The sequence below is a fragment of the Psittacula echo genome, assembly GCF_963264785.1.
Source record: "Psittacula echo genome assembly, chromosome: 2".
Taxonomy (NCBI): domain Eukaryota; kingdom Metazoa; phylum Chordata; class Aves; order Psittaciformes; family Psittacidae; genus Psittacula; species Psittacula echo.
Window position 1 is genome coordinate 57,706,328 of NC_137737.1, and position 20,799 is coordinate 57,727,126.

Below are 20,799 nucleotides of genomic sequence, written 5' to 3' on the forward strand. Positions count from 1 at the left end.
ACCAGGTTTTATTAATGTGGAAGAAGCCCAGCTCCTGTCTGGAGTAAGTGAGGCATTAGTGAATGAAGGAGCAGCCTGTCTAGATGTTGTGCCATTAAAATGCAAACTGAAACTTGTGTGGAACTTCTCCCCTCATAGATCCCAAGGGGTCTGAAGGATCTGATGGAGGAGAGCCATGCTATCATCCTCCAGCTTGTGCTATGGGCTGGGGAATCATAGAATCATAGAATAGTTAGGGTTGGAAAGGACCTTAAGATCATCTAGTTCCAACCCCCCTGCCATGGGCAGGGACACCCCACACTAAACCATGCCACCCAAGGCCTCATCCAACCTGGCCTTGAACACCGCCAAGGATGGAGCATTCACAACCTCCCTGGGCAACCCATTCCAGTGCCTCACCACCCTCACAGTGAAGAATTTCTTCCTTATATCCAATCTAAACTTCCCCTGTTTAAGTTTGAACCCGTTACCCCTTTCCTGTCACTACAGTCCCTGATGAAGAGTCCCTCCCCAGCATCCTTGTAGGACCCCTTCAGATACTGGAAGGCTGCTATGAGGTCTCCACGCAGCCTTCTCTTCTCCAGGCTGAACAGCCCCAACTTTCTCAGCCTATCTTCATACGGGAGGTGCTCCAGTCCCCTGATCATCCTCGTGGCCCTCCTCTGGACTTGTTCCAACAGTTCCATGTCCTTTTTATGTTGAGGACACCAGAACTGCACACAATACTCCAAGTGAGGTCTCACGAGAGCAGAGTAGAGGGGCAGGATCACCTCCTTCGACCTGCTGGTCACACTCCTTTTGATGCAGCCCAGGGTACGGTTGGCTTTCTGGGCTGCAAGCGCACACTGCTGGCTCATGTTCCTTTTCTCATCAACCAACACCCCTAAGTCCTTCTCCACAGGGCTGCTCTGAATCTCTTCTCTGCCCAACCTGTAGCTGTGCCTGGGATTGCTCCAACCCATGTGTAGGACCTTGCACTTGGCATGGTTAAACTTCATAAGGTTGGCATCAGCCCACCTCACAAGCGTGTCAAGGTCCCTCTGGATGGCATCCCTTCCCTCCGGCGTATCAACCGAACCACACAGCTTGGTGTCATCGGCAAACTTGCTGAGGGCGCACTCAATCCCACTGTCCATGTCACCCACAAAGATGTTGAACAAGACCGGTCCCAACACCGATCCCTGAGGGACACCACTCGTTACCGGTCTCCAGCCAGACATCGAGCCATTGACCACAACTCTTTGCATGCGGCCATCCAGCCAGTTCTTTATCCACCGAGTGGTCCACCCATCAAATTGATGTCTCTCCAATTTAGAGACAAGGATGTCGTGTGGGACAGTGTCGAAGGCTTTGCACAAGTCCAGGTAGATGATGTCAACTGCTCTGCCCCTGTCCATCAGTTTCGTAGCCCCATCATAGAAGGCCACCAAATTGGTCAGGCAGGATTTCCTCTTAGTGAAGCCATGCTGGCTGTCACCAACCACCTCCTTGTTTTTCATGTGCCTAAATGGATTTGCCACACTCTTCAGGCCAGACACAGGTGGCCTGAAGCTCAGCCTCACGGGTGGCTTTACTTCTCCTGGCTTTCGCCATCTGCCAGGTAGTTGTGTTCAACTGGGCTCATCCCTTTGTCTACCAGAAGAGGCAACATGAGGAATTAGGCACCTTTAAATGGAGCTATCTGACCAATGACAGGTTTCTCCGTTATGGAGAGCTGTGTCACACTCAGATCTGCTGAGCAGGAAACTGTGTCATTCCAAGGGACAGATCCTTGATTAGAGATCAGTTTGATCAACAACAAAGTACAAACCAGTAACAACCAGTGAGAAAGAGAAAAAAAAAAAACAACTGTGCTTAGCAGAACAGTGGTGGAGGTATTTGCCTTCTCAAAGATTTGTTTTGACAAGATAGAAAGACCCACGGATACCATCTTTAATATAAATATTGGCTTTGCAACACCACAGAGAGAGGCATAGCCTTGAACAGAAGAACATGTATAGCTGTTAGCCAATCCTTATTAGCCAATATAGCCTTTAAATTCAAAGTTACTAATTTGCTGACCTTTATTTAAAGATACTATTCACCCCAGATACTCTTGAACCTTACATGGGCCCTTTCCAGCCTGGAGAGCTATTGAACTTGGGAGTTGCCTAGAATTGTACAAATAAAATCAATAATTTAAGAGAAAACACTCATCACCTTAATTTTATCTCTAGACAAGACTACTGGATCAAAAAGGCCTTTGAGTTAATCAAGGAAGGTGGATTGTTTTCACTGCTGTTTCTTGCCAACGGTTTCCACAATGGTAGGGCTGGGCACTTTTAAAAAAACAAACAAACAAAAAACCCAACAGAAAAACCAACAAACCCAGAGTAAATATTTATCTGATACTGTGATGTGTCCGTCACTGCAGGGGTCAGGTCACTGAGAGGGAATGTGGAAGGAGAATGCAGCTGGGAATTGAAAACAAAAAAGACTGTGATCCCATACAGAGTAGGGCTCATGGGATTGGGCAAACCTTATGATGGGATGCTCAGGGGAAGGGCAAAGGTGGGGGGAATGGGGGAAGGGGGGGATGTAAAAAGGGCTGTAAGCAGCATTCCCCATGCCTGCTCACAGCACTTTGTCCTATCTCCTTATTAAATACTTTTTTTTTCACATTCTAGTAAATATTTTTTGGTTTACTACATCTTTTCATATAGAGAGTGACAATGTCATTCTATCCTGCATTAGGGTGCTGTGAGGTCCAAGTGCCAGTGGCTGGGACCAAGGAGGTGTAGATCAGGGTGGCAGCACCCAGAGGCATAGTGCCGGATGGGGCATGGGGTCCGTGGCATCACCCCCGAACTCCATCCAGAGCATGGGGAGCAACAGAGATGAGGAAGCAGAAGGGAAGATGAGTAAAACTGACAAGTACAGGGGTGGGAGCAGGAGGGCAGAGAGTTCAGGGTACTCCACTGGCTGGAGGGGACATGACTGATTTGCAGGTGCCGAGTGTGCATGCATTGGCCCAGAAGAGAGTGCTGGCATCCATCTAGGCACTACTGCTCTACAGCCAGGAGGCAGGCTTGGCCATTTGCAGACTCCAGACTCATCTGGTGCAAAGCAAACGCAACTGATTGAAGCCCTCATCACTAACGGGGCAAGCAGACCTGCTTTGGCTTACCCTCATACAGGTTAGCAGTGCTTGCAGTGTTCATTGGGAAAGCACTCATGGGGCACTGTGTGCTGGTGAATATCAGAATATTAGAGACCTTTCCTTCTATTTTGAGACCAAATTAGCTCAACTGTAACCCCCTTCCCTTGGTCCTGAGCTCATTTCCAGTAGTATTTCCAACATCTGCTCTTTCTTTCAGTTTTCCAGCCTGCAGCATGTATCCATAGCCTGATCTTAATGGCAGAAATCACTGACTGAAATTCTCTGAACCCTCTTTTTCAAAACCTGAGCTCCATGCAGCCTAGGAAAGGGAATTTTTTTAAGCTGCTACAGAGCACACATCAAAACCCATCCACCTTACACAGCAGCGTGGTAACTCCAGCTTGATTACAACATACGTTCCACCTTAAAAATCTGTGCTCATCAAGGGAAATGTACACATTGGAGTGCTTTACAGGGGAAAGGTGAACGCTTGCTGCCAATAGGGACAGAGGTCGTCAGCTTCACATCTGCATATCAGTCGCTGGATGGGAATAAAAAGCGCGTTTCTGCCCCAACCTAGTTGTAGTCCAACGTCCTGGATGGGCACAGAGCTCTCATGGCGCTCTGTGAGATTCTCCTCTGTACCTTGATAGCATCACTGTTCGGTGGGCTTTACCTCCTAGGTATGTTTCGGAGGCGGAGACCTGGTGAGCCACCTCTGGACAAAGGTATCATTCCCTGGCTGGGGTATGCTGTAGATTTCAGAAAGGACACTTCAAGGTTTCTGAAAAAGATGCAGAGAAAACATGGGGATATTTTCACGGTGCTGATTGGTGGCTATTACTTCACCTTTGTGTTGGACCCATCCTGCTTTGGAGCCATTGTGAAGGAATCACGATCTAAATTAGATTTTAGGACTTTTGCATCGAAACTCGTCTTGCAGGTTTTTGGCTACAAGCCCATTGAAGCCAACCACAGCATAATTCATGCATCAAGCACGAAGCATCTGATGGGAGACGGACTCACTGTCATGACACAAGCCACCATGGAGAACTTTAAGAAGCTGATGCTTTTCAACCTGAGCTCAGGAGAGGAGAAGCGAGTGTGGCAAGAGGATAGCCTCTTCCACTACTGCTACAATATTGTGTTCAGAGCTGGGTACCTGGCTCTATATGGCACCCAGCCACACCAGGGGGCAGATAACAAGGAGAAAGCTAATGAGCAAGATCGCATCCACTCCAACGAGATGTTCCATGAGTTTCGGAAGTACGACCGCCTCTTCCCTCGCCTGGCCTTTGCTGTGCTGCCTCCCAAGGACAAAATAGAAGCTGAACGACTGAAGAGGCTCTTCTGGAGCATGCTGTCTGTGAAGAAAAGCTGGCAAAAGGACAATATCAGTGGGTGGATAAGTGATCAAAACCAGATTCTGGCAGAAAATGGTGTCCCCGAGTACATGCGGGATCGTTTCATGTTTATGCTACTGTGGGCATCCCAAGGCAATACAGGCCCAACTGCCTTCTGGCTTCTGTTGTACCTAATGAAACATGAAGAAGCAATGAAGGCTGTGAAGGATGAGGTAGATAAAGTCTCAAGGGAGAGTGCCCAAGAAGTGAAGTCAGGGAGCCCACCAATTAACGTCACTAGGAACATGTTAAACCAGACTCCAGTTCTGGACAGTGCTCTGGAGGAGACCCTGAGACTGGTTGCAGCCCCAATACTGGTCCGAGCTGTTCTGGAGGACATCAGCCTTAAGACAAGCAGTGGGACAGAGTACACCCTCCGCAAAGGAGACAGGGTGGCTCTATTCCCGCACATGTCTGTGCAGATGAACCCAGAAATTCACCCTGAGCCTCATGAATTTAAGTACGATCGCTTCATAAACCCAGATGGCACCAAGAAATATTTCTACAAAAATGGGAAGAGGCTGAAATACTTCAACATGCCTTGGGGGGCAGGAGTATCCATCTGTCCCGGGCGGTTCTTCGCTTCCACTGAAATTAAAATGTTTGTATTCTTGATGCTGAGTCTGTATGACCTGGAGCTGGTCAACAGAGAAGAGGAGATCCCAGCAATAGACATCAGCCGCTGGGGATTTGGGACAATGCAGCCTGTCCGCGATGTTCGGTTTAGATACCGGTTACGCTTTTAGCTTAGGTAGTCTTTATGTTGTTTGTTCTGATGTTATCTGTGAAATAAATTGCATGATCCCTCGATTATCAGATCAGTGTGGTGCCAACACTGATAGCACAGGGTCATGGAATCACAGACTGGTTGAGGTTGGAAGCAACCACTGGAGGTGTTTCTTTTGCCCCATCCAGGGGGGCCATCATCCCATCAAAAGCCATCTGCACATGCCCAGAGGAGCACAGGGACTTACTGACAGGTGGGAACCCAAATTAAGGGCTTCCAAGAAACAAGTATTTTGTCCAGGTCCCTCCCAGGGCTGTCCCAGCAAAGCCATCAGCTCCATGGTCCCAGCATGAGACCTATTAGGATGTGGCATCCAGAGCAGCTCTTTGGATCGCCATCTGGAGTAAGGGGCATTGCTGTCAAGGGATGGGGGACATGTTATGGCATGCAGGGGAAGAACATTTGCACAGGACTCACGGTGGGATGTGTAGGGGAGAAACCCAAAGGTGAAAAGCAGGGATTTATGGGTTATGGGGAGGAAAACAGAGTTGATTGTGGGGAGGAAAGGAGAGCTGATTGTGTGAAAATAGTCGGCTGGTCCACACACTTGTCTGGTCATGCATCAGAGAAGTACACCGGTAGATACACCCTGCACCTGATCAGCACAGTCTGTCCCTATTGTCTTACTAAAATCCTTTCCTTAAAGACCATGAGTTGGAAGACCCGTGTGTCCATGGGGCTGGCAGCTGACACTAGTGTGCAAGCAGTAATCAGGCCAGATGAGCTGGCATGTAAGTGAAGTGTCCTGGGAGCCTGGAGGTGAGCCCAGCTGCACACCAGCATTGGGACTGCATTATTCTGTTGCCGGCTCCTTGCCAGCTCATTTGTTTTCTGCATGAATCATTGCAGGATGGCATCAGCTTATAGTAAACCCTTGAAATTATACAGAACAACAAATATCCTCTCTAGAAATGTAAGAATTTACTTGGGGATTTCAAATTGTCTTTAGTTCCCTTCTTGTATGAGAGGAGATCCGCAAGGGAGCAGAGGTGGAATGCACTGAGAAAGGATATAGCAACAGTTCTTTCCCATTCCATGTTTAAGAAAAGGAGAGATCTTGCCAATTTTGTTTACCACATCCATGCAAGAGAAGGGAGTTGCAAACTGCTAATAACCTACAGTACCATTTTCACATATCTATGGGAATGCATGCAGTCATCTGCCTTTCCAGGGCTGCAGTAGGTTGTGCATTCAAGCTCTCTTTTTCTGGGGATAAAAAAGCTGTCTGTGTGTGTGTCTGGTTTCATCCTACTGACTGTAACACAGCTGGAGCATGGGTACATACAGCTGAGGCAGGATCACACCCAGCAGCAAACCAGCTCCTGCTTTAACCCAAATCATTGCACAAGCCCAGGAATTTTGAGCTCTGCCTGCTGGCTGAGAACAGGCCTGTCCTCCTGCGAGGTTGCAGGCTGTCTGGGTTGCAGTGCTTGAGCCTTGGTCGGGGGTGAGATCTTCCACCCTCTCCTTGAGTCACATGGGCTGATGGTGCATCCAGAAGATGCCTATCGAAAAGTGCCTCCTCCTCTCCAAATTGAGACCTCATCCTATGCAAAGGAGGCTATCAGGAATGGAATGGAGTGATGGGAAGAGGCTGGAAAACCAAAGTTGGGCATGACAGAGCCTTGAGAGACGTGGTCTAGTGTGAGGCGTCCTTGCCCATGGCAGAGGGGTTGGAACTGGATAATCTTAAGGTCCTTTCCAACCCTAACCATTCTATGGTTCTTTGAGAAAACAAACTCAATCCTCTACAGGCTATAGCCACTGAGACCTTATAAGCCCCCAAACATCTCTTTTAGCCCTGGATCTATTGCAGGATAAATTTTTGCTCTGCAAGTTCTGTGTTGGCTTTTTCTCCCTTCAATAATCAGGGCTCTGACAACATCAGTCCTTACAGAAGTTAAATCACAGCCTTAACCACACAGACAACAATGGGTTGATTTTAACGCTGATGCTAACCTTGGACATTGAAGGTTTTGTGTGACTGGAGAATGAAACTCAAACATTTGCACGTGTGTCCAAACATCAAATCCAGATTGTGTTTTGTTTTGCAGAGGGCAGGCTTATGTTGTAACCGCATGTCAAGGGCAAACTATCCTGTATTGGCAAAGTGGGCATTAGCCCAGACCTTACAGTGGTGCAAATTCAGGCAAAAACTTATCCAGTAGCTGTGGCAGAGCCAAGGAAAACAAAAGCTACCTGCAGCTGCACAAGCCTTGACTGTGCCAGCTAATATTCCCATTAGCAATTGCAGCACCTTTTCCCGACTTCTATCTTCCCTCTCTAGAGTTCTTACCTCTTTTTTGTCAGCTCTGGGTTCATTTCTTTGCTACCAAGAATTAAGATGGAGCTCTTCCCACGTTATGGCCAATGATTTGATCTTTACAAGCTCCAAACCACGTGCGGGAATCCTTGGGATAGCTGGGGAGGTCAGAGCCATAGTGACATCCTGCCCAAGAGACATCCTCATTCCAAGGCTCTAGCAAGAGGATTCTTTGTGTGGATGGTTTGCATGAAGGTTGTTCACGGCTAAGGCACAGTTATCCTTTGTGGTTATTATTTGTAGGTTATCATTTATAGGGACCCCAGCTTAGAGTTGAGGGATGAGAGACGGGTCCTGCACAAACATGGACTGAGCTTGGGAAAGGGATATAAAAATAATGACTATGACCATGATTCAGCAGAAAAATCTGACTTTACTTCATTAGAATGGCTTATTTAACCAAACAATGTTGAGTGTTTTATGACTTCAGACATGCTCAAATGGGATAAATAAAAGGAAAAAATAAGAATAACTTAATCTGAGTCATATACAGAAGAGCGTGGAAGCTCCAAATGAGTTAATCTGCAATGAAGTTTTATGCTTAGATGAGTTGTCCCAGGCACTGAGCTTTCCACCCCAAAGTGTACCAGCAAGAGTAAAAAACCAGCCTGTGCCAACAGAAACCTTACTGGATTTGTAAAATGTTAAATTAGAAGGAATACGGGGTCTTGAATAGCTTACTGGGGGATGGACCTCATTGCATTGTGTGTCTCCTGTAAGTCACCTATCCCCCCAAGAGAACTGAGTGTGGAGTCTGGCCCTAAACCCCTGGTTTTCAATTCTGTAGTGCATAGTGAAGACAATTATTACTTTGGCATTCAAAGCTTTTTGATGTATTGAGTTGGTGTCTGCTCTCTACAGCACAGTGAAAACTCTTCTGCTGCCAGTTACAGCGCCTCCTCTGCACACTGTGCAAGGGAAGGAGTCATAATGCTGGATGCTTCAGGTTTGGAACAATATATTTGAAAAGATCATCCCTCGTTAAACTGCATCACTTCTAGTATTAAACTGCAATGCATTAGGAACTGTGTTCTTGCTCCTCTAAACACAGCCAGGCACGGCTCTGAGAAAGCCTCCACTTACTGCTGCTTGTAGGGGAAATTGAAGAAACTCAGCAGCACAAATAAATACATCATTCACATCAAAGAAACTCAAAGGAACACTGAGGTTATAAGTACAAAGCAATGACACAGCTAACACCATCCATTGCAAAGGAAAGCGGATTTTGAAGGAAAAAGAGAAACATGAAAGTTCAGGATTTATTTTATTTATTATTTTTTTTTTTTTAAGAATTAAACCATGCAGCACTTTTTCTATCTTTTTTTTTTTTTTTTTTTTTTTTTTTAAAGTATTAAACCATGCAGCATTTGCCACTGATGCTGCTGCCACATCTCCTGGTAGATATGCCTCTGCACTCCCCGGAGAAGAATAGCCTGGCTTCAAAGTGGCGAAACCTCTTAGTAATACAGCATCTGCATGTAGTGACTTCATTGTCACTATTGCATTTGCTGCCTTTACTGTCTGGTGGCCAGGTTATTTCCACACATTGCTGTCTAATGTTAGCTCCCCAAAAGTGCTTCACTCTTCCCTGTTTTCCCTTCATAACTGGTCATTGAATTCTTTTGGATTGGAGGCAGGTGAGAAACCCACCAGTCACTCAGATCCTGCTGCAGTGGCATGAACAGTAACATCTGAAAGCGTTACCATGTCTGCGGCCAGGGGCTGAAGCCAGTGCCCACCATTTGTATGCGTGGAGTTTTTCTGACCTCAGGGAAGGGTTTGCAAAGCTGCTTGGGGCTGGTGGCTAGACCCATTCAAAAACCTTCCCTGGTTATTCCAAGGAGTGTGACACATGTGTTGTCAAGTTACCATTGGACAGCTGAGCCATGTTAACAGTCTGTATTTCTGTTCTTACCTTGTGGCAATGATATGGATTAATTTGCTCAGTTGTGTTGAATTGCATTCACAGAGAGTAGTTACCCCAGCTCAGGCAATGCACAATAACTTGGCAGGACTATTTGGTACTGTCGTGGTTTAAGCCTAGCTGGTAGCTCAGAATCACGCAGCCTCTTGCTCACTCACCCCCTTCCTCTCCCTGCTCCTCGAGGGATGGGGAGGAGAATCGAAAGAATGTAACTCCCATGGGTTGAGATAAGAACAGCCCAGTAACTAAGGTATAACACAAATCACTACTGCTACCACCAATAATAATAATGATAAGGGAAATAACAAGGGAAGAGAATACAACCGCTCATCACCCACTGACCGATACCTAGCTCAACCGAGCAGTGATCTAGCCCTTCCGAGTAACTCACCCCAGCTTATATAGTGGGCATGATGTGCTGTGATATGGAACACCTCTTTGGTTAGTTTGGGTCAGGTGTCCTGTCTCTGCTTCCTCCCGGCTTCCTCTCCTCCCTGGCAGAGCATGAGACTCAGAAAGTCCTTGGTCAGAGTAAACATTACTTAGCAACAACTAAAGACATCGGTGTTATCAGCGCTGTTACCAGCCTGAAAGTCAAAACCACAGCAGTGCACCAGCTACTAAGAAGGAGAAAAATGACTGCTACTGCTGAACCCAGGACAGGTACCAAGCACTAAATGCAGAAGGGGAGAGGGAGACATCTGTCGCCACATCCAGATCACTGTGCAATCATGAGGCCATACTTGGAGCACAGCAGACCCCTTTTCTTTTCCCGTTCGGTGAGGAAATTCCTCAGTTTGGTGGTGGGGAAGGCCACCAGTGCTTGCTGCCTGTTGTCCAAGCCTGTCTCCTGGAGCCATGGGCTCTGAAGGCACTCCGAGGCTGATGGCCTTCCCCTAGAATGAAATGAGGTGAGGAGGTCAGCTGGGGATCTGTGTTGGTTGAGGAGGCTTCTTGCAAATGGAGAGAAAAAAGGGCAATAGCCTGGATCTGCACCACCTGTGCTGTTGGGAGAGCAGACACCAGCTTACCAGGGGTTTGCACACAGCGTGCTCTGGAGAAAGGACACTGCTCCCCCAGAGAGACCTGCATAGCACCGCGTGAGCTTCACTTTACCCTTCCTGGCCATTCTCAAGAACTCGCAGGCTACGTCGGAGCTGACCGGGTAGTTGGCACTCAACCTGCCCCAAAAGAAGAGAATTGATTAGCATGGAGGGCATCATTCCTTCTCCCAGGAATTCCCACCCAACAGTGAAAGTCACAATGATGCACAGAAATATCATATGGGAAAACAAACCCCCCAAAGGCCACTGTGCTTCAGTGAGTTTCATTACTTTGGCTGCTTTTCCACTTGGTGTGATTTGAATTTTCTTGGTAAAGTCAAGGCTTTTCAGATGAGGCTGAGTGAGGAACACCAGCAGCTGCTGTGTTGTAAAACTGCCTCCTTAGTCTAAGTGGAGATATCTCTGGGACAAGGCATCCTTGCAGCCAGCTCCATACCTTCCATCACACAGTCTTCTGCAGCATTGCCAATGACAGGGGGCACAACTGAGGTTAACTCTCTGAGTCAATGCATCTCCCTTGGTTGATGACTCTCAAATTGCACTTTTAAAGCCACTTGTAGGGTAGGGAAGGACAGATTGACTTACATGATGAAGGCTGTGATTCCAACGGACCAGATATCAGTCTGTGGGAGGGCTCCTTGCTCTGTCAGCAGTTCTGGAGCTAGAAAAGCAGACTGGTGTGAGCCAAGCTCCCTTTCAATGCACTGAGACCAAGACAAAAGCAGTAGGTAATTTTATGCTCTGCTACTTTCCCAAGAGTGAAGAAGGAAAAGCTTCTAGCACTAGGGAGCTGGTTGAGGTAGACAAGTTCAATGAACATGAGACCAAATGGCAGTAATACTATAGCCTGAGCTCTGGGCACATGTATGCCAGCCATGACTTCTAGCTGGGAGGGCTGTCACCCCGAGCTGCTCCTGCAAATTCACAGTTACAGAGGGCAGTACATGGGAGACTGCTTGTTGGGGCCAGCTGCTGCCTTGACCAATGGCTGTGCCTTTCTGTTTACCACAGATTGGATAATACAAGCCCCACGGTTGCAGTGATTGAACTTTACTCACCCATGGTTTCAACATAGTCCATGCATTTGTCCATGATAATAATTTTGTCTTGTGTGTAGAACTGTGCGTTGCCAAAATCCAGGAGTTTCAGCAGGTTGGGCTCAGTGATGATCATGTTTTCAGACCTGAGATCCAAGTGCAGGATGCTGTGTGCATGGAGGTACTCAATGGCACTGAGGATCTGCCACAGGTAATCCCGGACCTCCACTTCTGAGTATGATGTCCTGATAGAAGGAATAGAAAACAGAGGTGTCCTATTCTGCATGCCGAAGAGTGCCATTCTATACCCACTGTCATCCTCCTCTGGATGTAAAATCCTATGAGGCCCTTGAGAGTCAAGAAGAAACAGATCTATTCATTTAGCAAATCTATTGTATATTTAGAGGCCAGTCCATACTGTGAGTCAGGTTTACAGATGCAAGTCCAGGAGGCTGTAGAGCTGTATGACAGAGAAGGCAATGGTTGTGCAGAAATCAAAATGACAGGTTTGATGCTCACCATTCCTTCTCCTTTAGTCAGAGGATTTCAACAGATCCATTTTCTGACATTGTGAGAAACAATGTGGAGAGAAATGAGGCTTCCCGAGCAACATGTTATGGGACATGGCGGTACGTATCAACTACAGTAAACTGCTTTCAACATCTCAGCTGGGTGGCCCTGAATTGTCCCCTACCCCAACCTAATAAGGAGCTGAAGTTATTTTTGTTTGTCACAACTGCATCACAAGTCCCGTGCATGATGACAACACATTGTAACAAATGGAGAGAGATGATCCAGTTTGTCAGGGGAAAGCAATAGGTGTTTTGCTCTCTACGCCAGCCCTAACTGGAAACCTCTTCCATCCACTCGTTATTACCGTAATGCCAAAGAGTGGAGTAGCTCTGGTCCCACACACATCTCCTGGATCAACACTAAGTGCCGTGGGCTGATGTAGGCTCCCTTCAGCTGAGCAATGTTTGTGTGATGAAGCTTCCTCAGGACTTGGTACTCCAGGAGCACATTCTGCTTGTCCTCTTGCCAGTAAGGGATAATTTTAGCAGCTAAAGTCTTGCCGCTTTCTTTTTCCCTGCATTGTCGGACGATGCTGAAACGCCCCCTGGTACAAAGGAACACAAAGGCAAGTTAAGCTTCTCCGCTACTCCTGGGAGAGCTGGAAGCTCCTGTTCATTAAAACCACCAGGATCTGGTACTGTGTTTTTCATCCGTGCACGATTATCACATCTATTGTCACAGTTTGCACATCCTCCTGAGACTCTAAATTGTACAGTCACTTTCAATTGCAGGAGTGAGAACTTCTGGGGAGAGACGAGGTGGCTCATCCTGTCTCAAGCAAGAGAACTACCCCCTTTTGGCAACGGAAGTTGGTGCCTATCTTCTAGGCAAAGAAAGTTGAATCCCACCCCCATGTCTGAAATTGGTGGCTGCAAAGACTGATGAAGCAAGAAGAGGAGCTGTTCACTGCCTTGGGCTTTCTTCATAATATCTGGTGCTGCCCAGCACATAGTGCTCAGAACAGACCCTTTTGCTCTCCCAGACAATCCATACTTATCAAACCAAGATGACGATTGCTCAACCAATGAACTCAGGTTTATATGTATTACTGTGGAGGTGTTTTCAACAAAACACCATGACGCCAGGTGAGCAGCACAATTATAAAACTGATTTTTCTAAACTCCAGCCACATGCAGCATTCCCCTCTGGCTGTTTGAGAGCTCAGATGGATTCACTACCTTTTGATCTCTGTTTGGAAGGCATAGGTCTGGTAGGTTGGGAAAGGCTCTGATGGTGTGATTATTTCACCCTCTTCTTCAGCAGCAGCTGATGGGAAGCTCTGCATTGAAGCATGGAGCTCTGCAGAGAAAAAACAACAGGGATTACAAGGGAAAACCTCTCTGTGTGGAAACTGAAGCCTTTCTAAGCCACCGTCTGCTATCTATGAACAATTACAAAGGCTACAGCAGAGCTTTCTCCAGGCAAGTCTGCAGGTTGTCTCCCAGCGGCAGCACCCAAGGCTCTTTGAATGCAACAGATTCTGGACTGTCCATCCAGTAATTCCTTGGTGTGACCACTCCAGACTACATGAGATGGATCTATGTTGTGTGCAGTGATAGCAAACAACTTAGCTATGGGTCTCATCTTCCCACATAACAAGTCAACAGCTGAAACATGTTGCTCTGGTTCTGGTATGTGGTTGTGTCCAAGTGTTCCCTGAAATACTAAAGCATCCCATGGCACATTCAAGCGTCTGCTTGGAAATGCTAAACACATTGAGATATGTTAATGAACCCTGGGAAAGCAGAGGATTTAGAGTGAGTTAAAAATATCTCTGAGAACTGATTTTTACAGAAAAATCCTCTCCATTGGGAGGAAATTCCAGTTAGACCATCCTTCCACTTCTTGGCAGAAAGGATGCTTCCTTTGCTACAAGATTATATTTGCTGTGGGGTTACAGATTTCTTAATGTTAAAAACATGTGAATAGTACGAAGTATTCAAACAGGTAAAAAAAAAATAGTAAATCCAGCTTTCTTTACTTCAGAAACAAAATACAGCTGAAAATGCATCACAGTAGGGTGCTAATTCCCAGTAGCAAACACCAGAATGTGTAATTTAATTACCAAACTTAGGACTGAGTCCATAGCAAAGAACAGGTCCAGAGCTTTCACCTGTGGCAGCTTTATACCAATAGATCAATGCTTTCAGTAACACATTCATTGCCACAGACCTGTTTCTTAATGATTTCACATAAAAAAAAAAGAATATATCTTCAGTGGGTAATTTAGATTTTCCAGATTTTTATTCAATTGTTATATTTATTTTATATATTTACATATTATTTTTATTTACATAGTTATTATTTTATTATGGATTTATTATATATTTGCACATAGTCCCCTAACTGTGTCCAGAATTAGAAAATAATTTCCTTTTAAATAAGAAAGGCAAAGAGGAGGAAGCCTTAAACTACCCTCAGCCAAGTGGAATTGGTTTTGATTCACTTCTTCTTCTCTTCTGGACCCACATCCAAAAGAGTACAATTGTTTTGATGTAGGGAAAGCACAATGCTTTCTTGGCATTTGAACTTACCCATTTGATCCTTCCCAATGATTTTCACTTTGGCAGATGGGTCGCTGTAAGGGCTCATTCCTGCTTTACTGGTGCAGGCTATCCTGAAGCAGTAGGTAAACCCCTTGGAGAGACTTTTGGCTTTGTAGCAGCAGTCAGCAATGTCAGAAGCAAGGGTTGTCCATTCCCCATCTTAACCAAGGAAAGACAGAAATCAGATTAGGACTCATTTAATATGGTCACACTGGGGGCTGCATGTGTTGAAGTTTTGGGTTTTGTTGGTTGGTTGTTTTTCATCAGCTTTATTTATGTGCTGGAAATATGGAGAAACGCTGGAGTCTTACAGAGTGAAGGAAAAGTTGACTTGCTATGACCAACTTCTGTGCCTGGTGCTGCTTGCTGTACATGTGCCAAACTCATCTTTTGTGAAATCAGTCCAAGGTGTGGCAATATTGCTTCAGATCAATGGTGAAATTTTACTGGATAGTTTCTGTTTATCTAATTCATGCCACCAATCTCTAATGCAGATATGCATCAAGAACTCCACACAAAAGCCTGGCAAAATAAGTGGTTTTTTCCCTTTGCTCTTGTCTTGGATCCAATTGAAAGCATGAGGTGCAGGGTTTCAGGACAGAACTACCCAGTAACACCCTCCTAGCAAACCCAATGTTTAAAACTTGGGCAGGTTTAATCAGCTTTTATGAAACTCAGATGATTTCTCAGGGAACTGAAATTGTACATAGATTCTGGACTTACTACTCATGGAACTAAGGTGTGAAGTAGAAAATCACCAGCAAACATTTAATGATCATTCATTTCACATGATGCTGTATCCCATACTTTGCCATTGCTATTGTGCTCAAGGTGAACTCAATTCCACTAGACTGCCTGAGATTCAATCCATCCTTTCACTCAAATAAACACTGGTAGAGAGCCTCAACCAATAGGACAAGAAAATATTTGTCATTCAAAACAAAGGTGTCAATGCCTTTGTAGGGTACTGGCTGAATCAGGGTGTATGAGTAAGAAGGAGCAGATACAGCTGAGAAACAGAGAAAAGCATCTGCAGAAGCAGCATGCAGAAGCCTACTGTCAAGTAATGGATAAAACAAGGAATTATTTTTTTGGTGATTATTTTAATCCTGTGTTCAGGAAAGCAGGACTTTGCATGTTCCTGCCAAATACACGGAATGCAGTGGAAGATTGTAGATGCTGTTTCCTTTTTCTCTTTCTAATTGGAACAACCTGTGTTTGTATCCTCCCCAAAGCCTCTCCTACAATTGGGCAAAAGGAATACCAACAGAAAGAGCTGTCTTGGGGAGAAAAACCAACAGACACCAGCTCCATAATGAAAAGGCAGAAAGCTGTTGCCCATGCTCAGGCTAATACAGAAAGTTGTGCCTGCATGTTTGGAGAAGTGAAAGAAGGAACATGGCATGGAGCAGTTGAATCCAAAGGGCTGTGTATGTGTGACTGCAGTAGAAACTACCATTAGACATAGTATTCATAATAGTAATAACAGCAAAAGCTGCCCCAAGAGAGATGGAACAGGCTTGGGGATTTGATTCAAAGTTCATGGAATTAAACAAGAAAACATCCACCGACTTCATCGGGCTCTGGACCATATCTTGGAAGAGAGCATCAAAGGAATGATGCAGTTTTGCCAAACTTTTGTTGTCTTGTCCTACCTGTTTGCCCTAAGTTTCCTTCCTGTATAATCAATGGAAAAAGAAAGCATGGCTTTTTAGCACAGGATTTGTCCTTTTGACAGACCTCCTTTCTCCGCAGACTGTACCGAAAGCCTGGGCATAGGATGATATTATCTGTTGATTGTTGTTGCTGGCCATTATTAGTGTATAACATTGACAGAACTGTAATTGGTGAGGATTAGTCAAGACTGTGAATCTGGCTCCAGCCATATATGTTCTTCTGCAGCTGTTCACTTTTTGGTAATAGCTTCCATGTAACCTAGTTTGATTCACACAAATGTATACTTACACAAAGGCTTTGCTGATTTAGCCAGCACAACAGCTAACTTTTAGATGGCTAAAGGATGGCTGTATTAATTTCATCCCTAAATCTAAACTATAGGGCTAAAATCAGGCTGGGGAAGAGACCACACAAATTGATTGAGATGTTCTTTGCATAAGGAATAAGGGCAGCACTCCACTTTACCTTCGCTCTTGCACTGGACACTGTAGTGGACGGGGATGTTGGTTTCCACAGGTCTCCAGACCATCTGCACTCCATCCTTGTAGACCTCCACAATGTCAGGAGGTGAAGGGCTGGGAGGAACCTCTATTGAAAGGAAGCACAAGACCCAGTGACTGTTAGCAATGGCACTGCTATGATACATAGCTGTCACCCAGCATTTCTCAGTTATAGATATTCTTTATATATATGTATAAAATATATTTGTTTTTTAAATGTATATATGTATACACACATACCTAGTGGAACAACAATTTAACCATGCCTTATTTAACCTCGGCATTAAGATTTTGGAGTTTGGTTCTAGAACCACATGGTTACTGGAGTGTCTCTGAATCCAGAAGAGAGACTAAACAGAGAAAAAGAGGAAACAAACCCTGCATAATGTGCCATGCTACCAACACAGCAAGGGCTGTGGACTAGAGCAGATGAGAATTGTCCTCTGAACCTATCTGCAGAAATCTCACCTGACAGATGTTTACAGTTCACACTTTTGGGCAGGAGTACTTGTAATGCCTTTTTCTGTAGGTACTTCTTCTCTTACCTGCTTTCCTTATGATGCAAGAGGTGGATGCTGAGCCCAGGGAGTTTGTGGCCACACAGGTGTAAACACCAAAATCATCAGCACTAACAGAGAGAATAGTTAAGAGCTGGAAATTTTTGAGGGTGGCCGAGATGAGGATCCGGCTGCTGCTTTGGACAGGTAACCCATCTGAAAAGCAGAAGATAGGAGAGATAAGTACCCTGAAAATTTATACTAAGGTATCTAAACTCCTTCCTGCCTGATGTTAAGGACTCCCTAGAGGGATGCCAAAATCACCTCTGAACCAGTTGATGTGCAGGGAGGAGTGAGCTGCAGTCCGGCACGACAGCGTCACACACTGTCCGACGGCAGCAGCCTGATCCATGAGATCCTCGACGAACAGTGGTGCTGCAAAAAAGTGGAAAAGCATTGATTCAGAATGGTCAGGAGGGCTATGTGAAAAATAAGTGCACACAGGACATCAGAAAGCATTTTTAATTGGTTCAAGAACATTTTTGGTTCAAGTTCTTACATTCCACTGACCACTGGTTGGAGAATCCCCTGGGCATTGGGCACACAGGTGCAGGAGCCCTGTTCAGCCCCACAGATGTATCATGCCTGCTCATACACAATAACCCAGATGGATCTTGGGGTTCCACGGGTAATATTTCCATTCAGCCTGGAGAAGAGAAAGCTCCAGGGAGACCTTAGAGCAGCTTCCAGTAACTAAAGGGGCTGGCAAGATATCTGGAGAAGGGCTTTTGACAAGAGCCTGCAGGGATAGGACAAGGAGGAATGGCTTTAAACTGACAGAAGGGAGACTTAGCTTAGATATTAGGAAGAACTTATTTCCTGGTTTCTTGACCATATGCAGATCCAATCTGTCTATGCCTGAACAAAGAGTGAAGATTTACAGCTAGCTTCAGCTTTGGAAGTCTTCTACCTTTGACATTTTATAGGGTTAGCTGACATTTGTTCTTAAAGGACCTTTCCAATCCAAATCATTCTATGATTCTATGATGTTTCCCTGTGAGTATTTCTATTTATATCTAGCAATAAATACATGACATCTGGTTACTAGATAGGAGATGTGAAACATTTGTTCAGCCTGGAGAAGAAAAGGCTCCAGGTCCTACAAGAAAGGTGGAGAGGGACTTTCTACCAGGACATGTAGGGGTAGGACAAGGGGGAATGGCTTTAAACTGACAGAGGGGAGATTTAGGTGGGATTTGAGGAAGGAGTTCTTCCCTGTGGGGATGGTGAGGCCCTGGCACAGGTTGCCCAGAGAAGCTGTGACTGCCCCATCCCTGGCAGTGCTCAAAGCCAGGTTGGATGGGGCTTGGAGCAACCTGGTCTAGTGGAAGGTGTCCCTGCCCATGCCAGAAGGACTGGAACTGGGTGAGCTTTAAGGTCTCTTCCAACCCAAACCATTCTAGGATTCTATGGTACTGCTGGTACATCTAAGGCACGCAGAACAGCTCAGAGGAGAGAGAGAGCATGTCACAGCAGGAGTTTTCTTCTTGCCTAGCTTAAATGTGGGGGCAAAACTAAATGATAGTATTTCAAGGACAAAGGTGGTCATATCAAGCCAAAACAAAGAAGACAGAAGGTAGCATGAAGGATGGATATGGAAGGAGGAAAAAGCCCTATGAAGCACCAGATCCATTGCAAACTCCAGGGGAAAGGAGAAGCTCGGGTTGTCTGTGTTTGTCCAGGGTTTTATCTCCACGGTGGCCGGGAGCTGCCAGCGCACACACATGCCCTTTTGCTGGCTCTGTTGAATACTGGGGCATTAACCTGACCTCAGAAAACACTCCTGCTAGAGTCCAGGGGAAATGTGCATGGGCAAAACCAAATTCAGCTGTGCTGACACTGTTTCTGCCTGCCCCAATTTTTTTCATTTTATAGATCTACAGTACCTTATGTGGCCTTTACATGCGGACACAGGACTGGAGCACAGGAATTCACAATTACCTGATTCTGCCATCCCACCCTTGAATACTCCATTTATTCTCTTTCCAGCTTACACATAGATTTTATTCCTTTGCAGTGGCTTCCTAGGATGGCTCTAATTCGCAAGCGATGCCAAGACAAGGCAGTTTTAACAAGGACATAGTTATGATGTAAACATAGGAGACTGGCTCATATTGCATGTGTTGGTCCAGGTCATCTCCAGACATTCATTGCAGATCCATCCCTAGAAACTGGCCTCACACAGCACTGTCATGTTCATTACTGATACTTCATAGAATCATAGAAACATAGAATAGTTAGGGTTGGAAAGGACCTTAAGATCATCTAGTTCCAACCCTCCTGCCATGGGCAGAGACACCCCACACTAAACCATGCCACCCAAGGCCTCATCCAACCTGGCCTTGAACACTGCCAAGGATGGAGCATTCACAACTTCCTTGGGGCAACCCATTCCAGTGCCTCACCACCCTCACAGTAAAGAATTTCTTCTTTATATCCAATCTAAACTTGCCCTGTTTAAGTTTGAACCTGTTACCCCTTGTCCTGTCACTACAGTCCCTGATGAAAAGTCCTCCCCAGCATCCTTGTAGCCCCCCTTCAGATACTGGAAGGCTGCTATGAGGTCTCCACGCAGCCTTCTCTTCTCCAGGCTGAACAGCCCCAACTTTCTCAGCCTCTCTTCATACAGGAGGTGCTCCAGTCCCCTGATCATCCTCGTGGCCCTCCTCTGGACTTGTTCCAACAGTTCCATGTCCTTTTTATGTTGAGGACACCAGAACTGCACACAATACTCCAAGTGAGGTCTCACGAGAGCAGAGTAGAGGGGCAGGATCACCTCCTTCGACCTGCTGGTCACTCTCCTTTTGATGCAGCCCAGGATACGGTTGGCTTTCTGGGCTGCGAGCACACACTGAAGCCGGCTCATGTTCATTTTCTCATCGACCAGCACCCCCAAGTCCTTCTCCGCAGGGCTGCTCTGAATCTCTTCCCTGCCCAACCTGTAGCTGTGCCTGGGATTGCTCCGACCCAGGTGTAGGACCTTGCAGTTGGCATGGTTAAAACTAACTTTTATGGTAAAACTAACTGATGACTTATGTAATAACAATACCTTTCTCCTTTGGCATGAGGCTTGGTAACTTGAATGAAGAGAGTGCTGATTTCCTCTTCAGAGATCCTTCAGCCCCTGTTAACAGCTCTTTCTCTACTGCCTCACTTCCCAGCTCACCAAACTCTGTTTCGAGAAAGGATGAGAAGTCATTCTAGGCCATCCTTTTCCCTGGGGTATCCATTTAGAGCACACAGTTCTGCTGTTAACACATAAATAGCTC

The 20,799-nt window shown here is 45.8% G+C and overlaps 2 protein-coding genes across 2 annotated transcripts in view; one reads left to right on the plus strand and one right to left on the minus strand.

The window, feature by feature from the left end:
- Positions 1-3,755: 3,755 nt before the first annotated feature.
- CYP8B1 (cytochrome P450 family 8 subfamily B member 1) lies at positions 3,756-5,288 on the plus strand (the record flags this gene model as incomplete). Its single annotated transcript, XM_080610866.1, has 1 exon — positions 3,756-5,288. The coding sequence occupies one exon, from the start codon at positions 3,756-3,758 to the stop codon at positions 5,286-5,288; it is 1,533 nt and encodes a 510-aa protein (XP_080466992.1).
- Positions 5,289-10,294: 5,006 nt separating this feature from the next.
- Positions 10,295-20,799, minus strand: part of OBSCN (obscurin, cytoskeletal calmodulin and titin-interacting RhoGEF) — a gene marked incomplete at both ends in the record, with an annotated part of 174,394 nt that continues 163,889 nt past the window's right edge. Inside the window, 11 exons of the mRNA XM_080609638.1 lie at positions 10,295-10,472; positions 10,608-10,757; positions 11,226-11,301; positions 11,699-11,922; positions 12,555-12,794; positions 13,429-13,549; positions 14,785-14,955; positions 16,939-17,061; positions 17,519-17,686; positions 17,795-17,905; positions 20,580-20,702. Coding sequence (XP_080465764.1) covers positions 10,295-10,472; positions 10,608-10,757; positions 11,226-11,301; positions 11,699-11,922; positions 12,555-12,794; positions 13,429-13,549; positions 14,785-14,955; positions 16,939-17,061; positions 17,519-17,686; positions 17,795-17,905; positions 20,580-20,702 — 1,685 coding nt within the window. The remainder of the gene's footprint in view (positions 10,473-10,607; positions 10,758-11,225; positions 11,302-11,698; positions 11,923-12,554; positions 12,795-13,428; positions 13,550-14,784; positions 14,956-16,938; positions 17,062-17,518; positions 17,687-17,794; positions 17,906-20,579; positions 20,703-20,799) is intronic.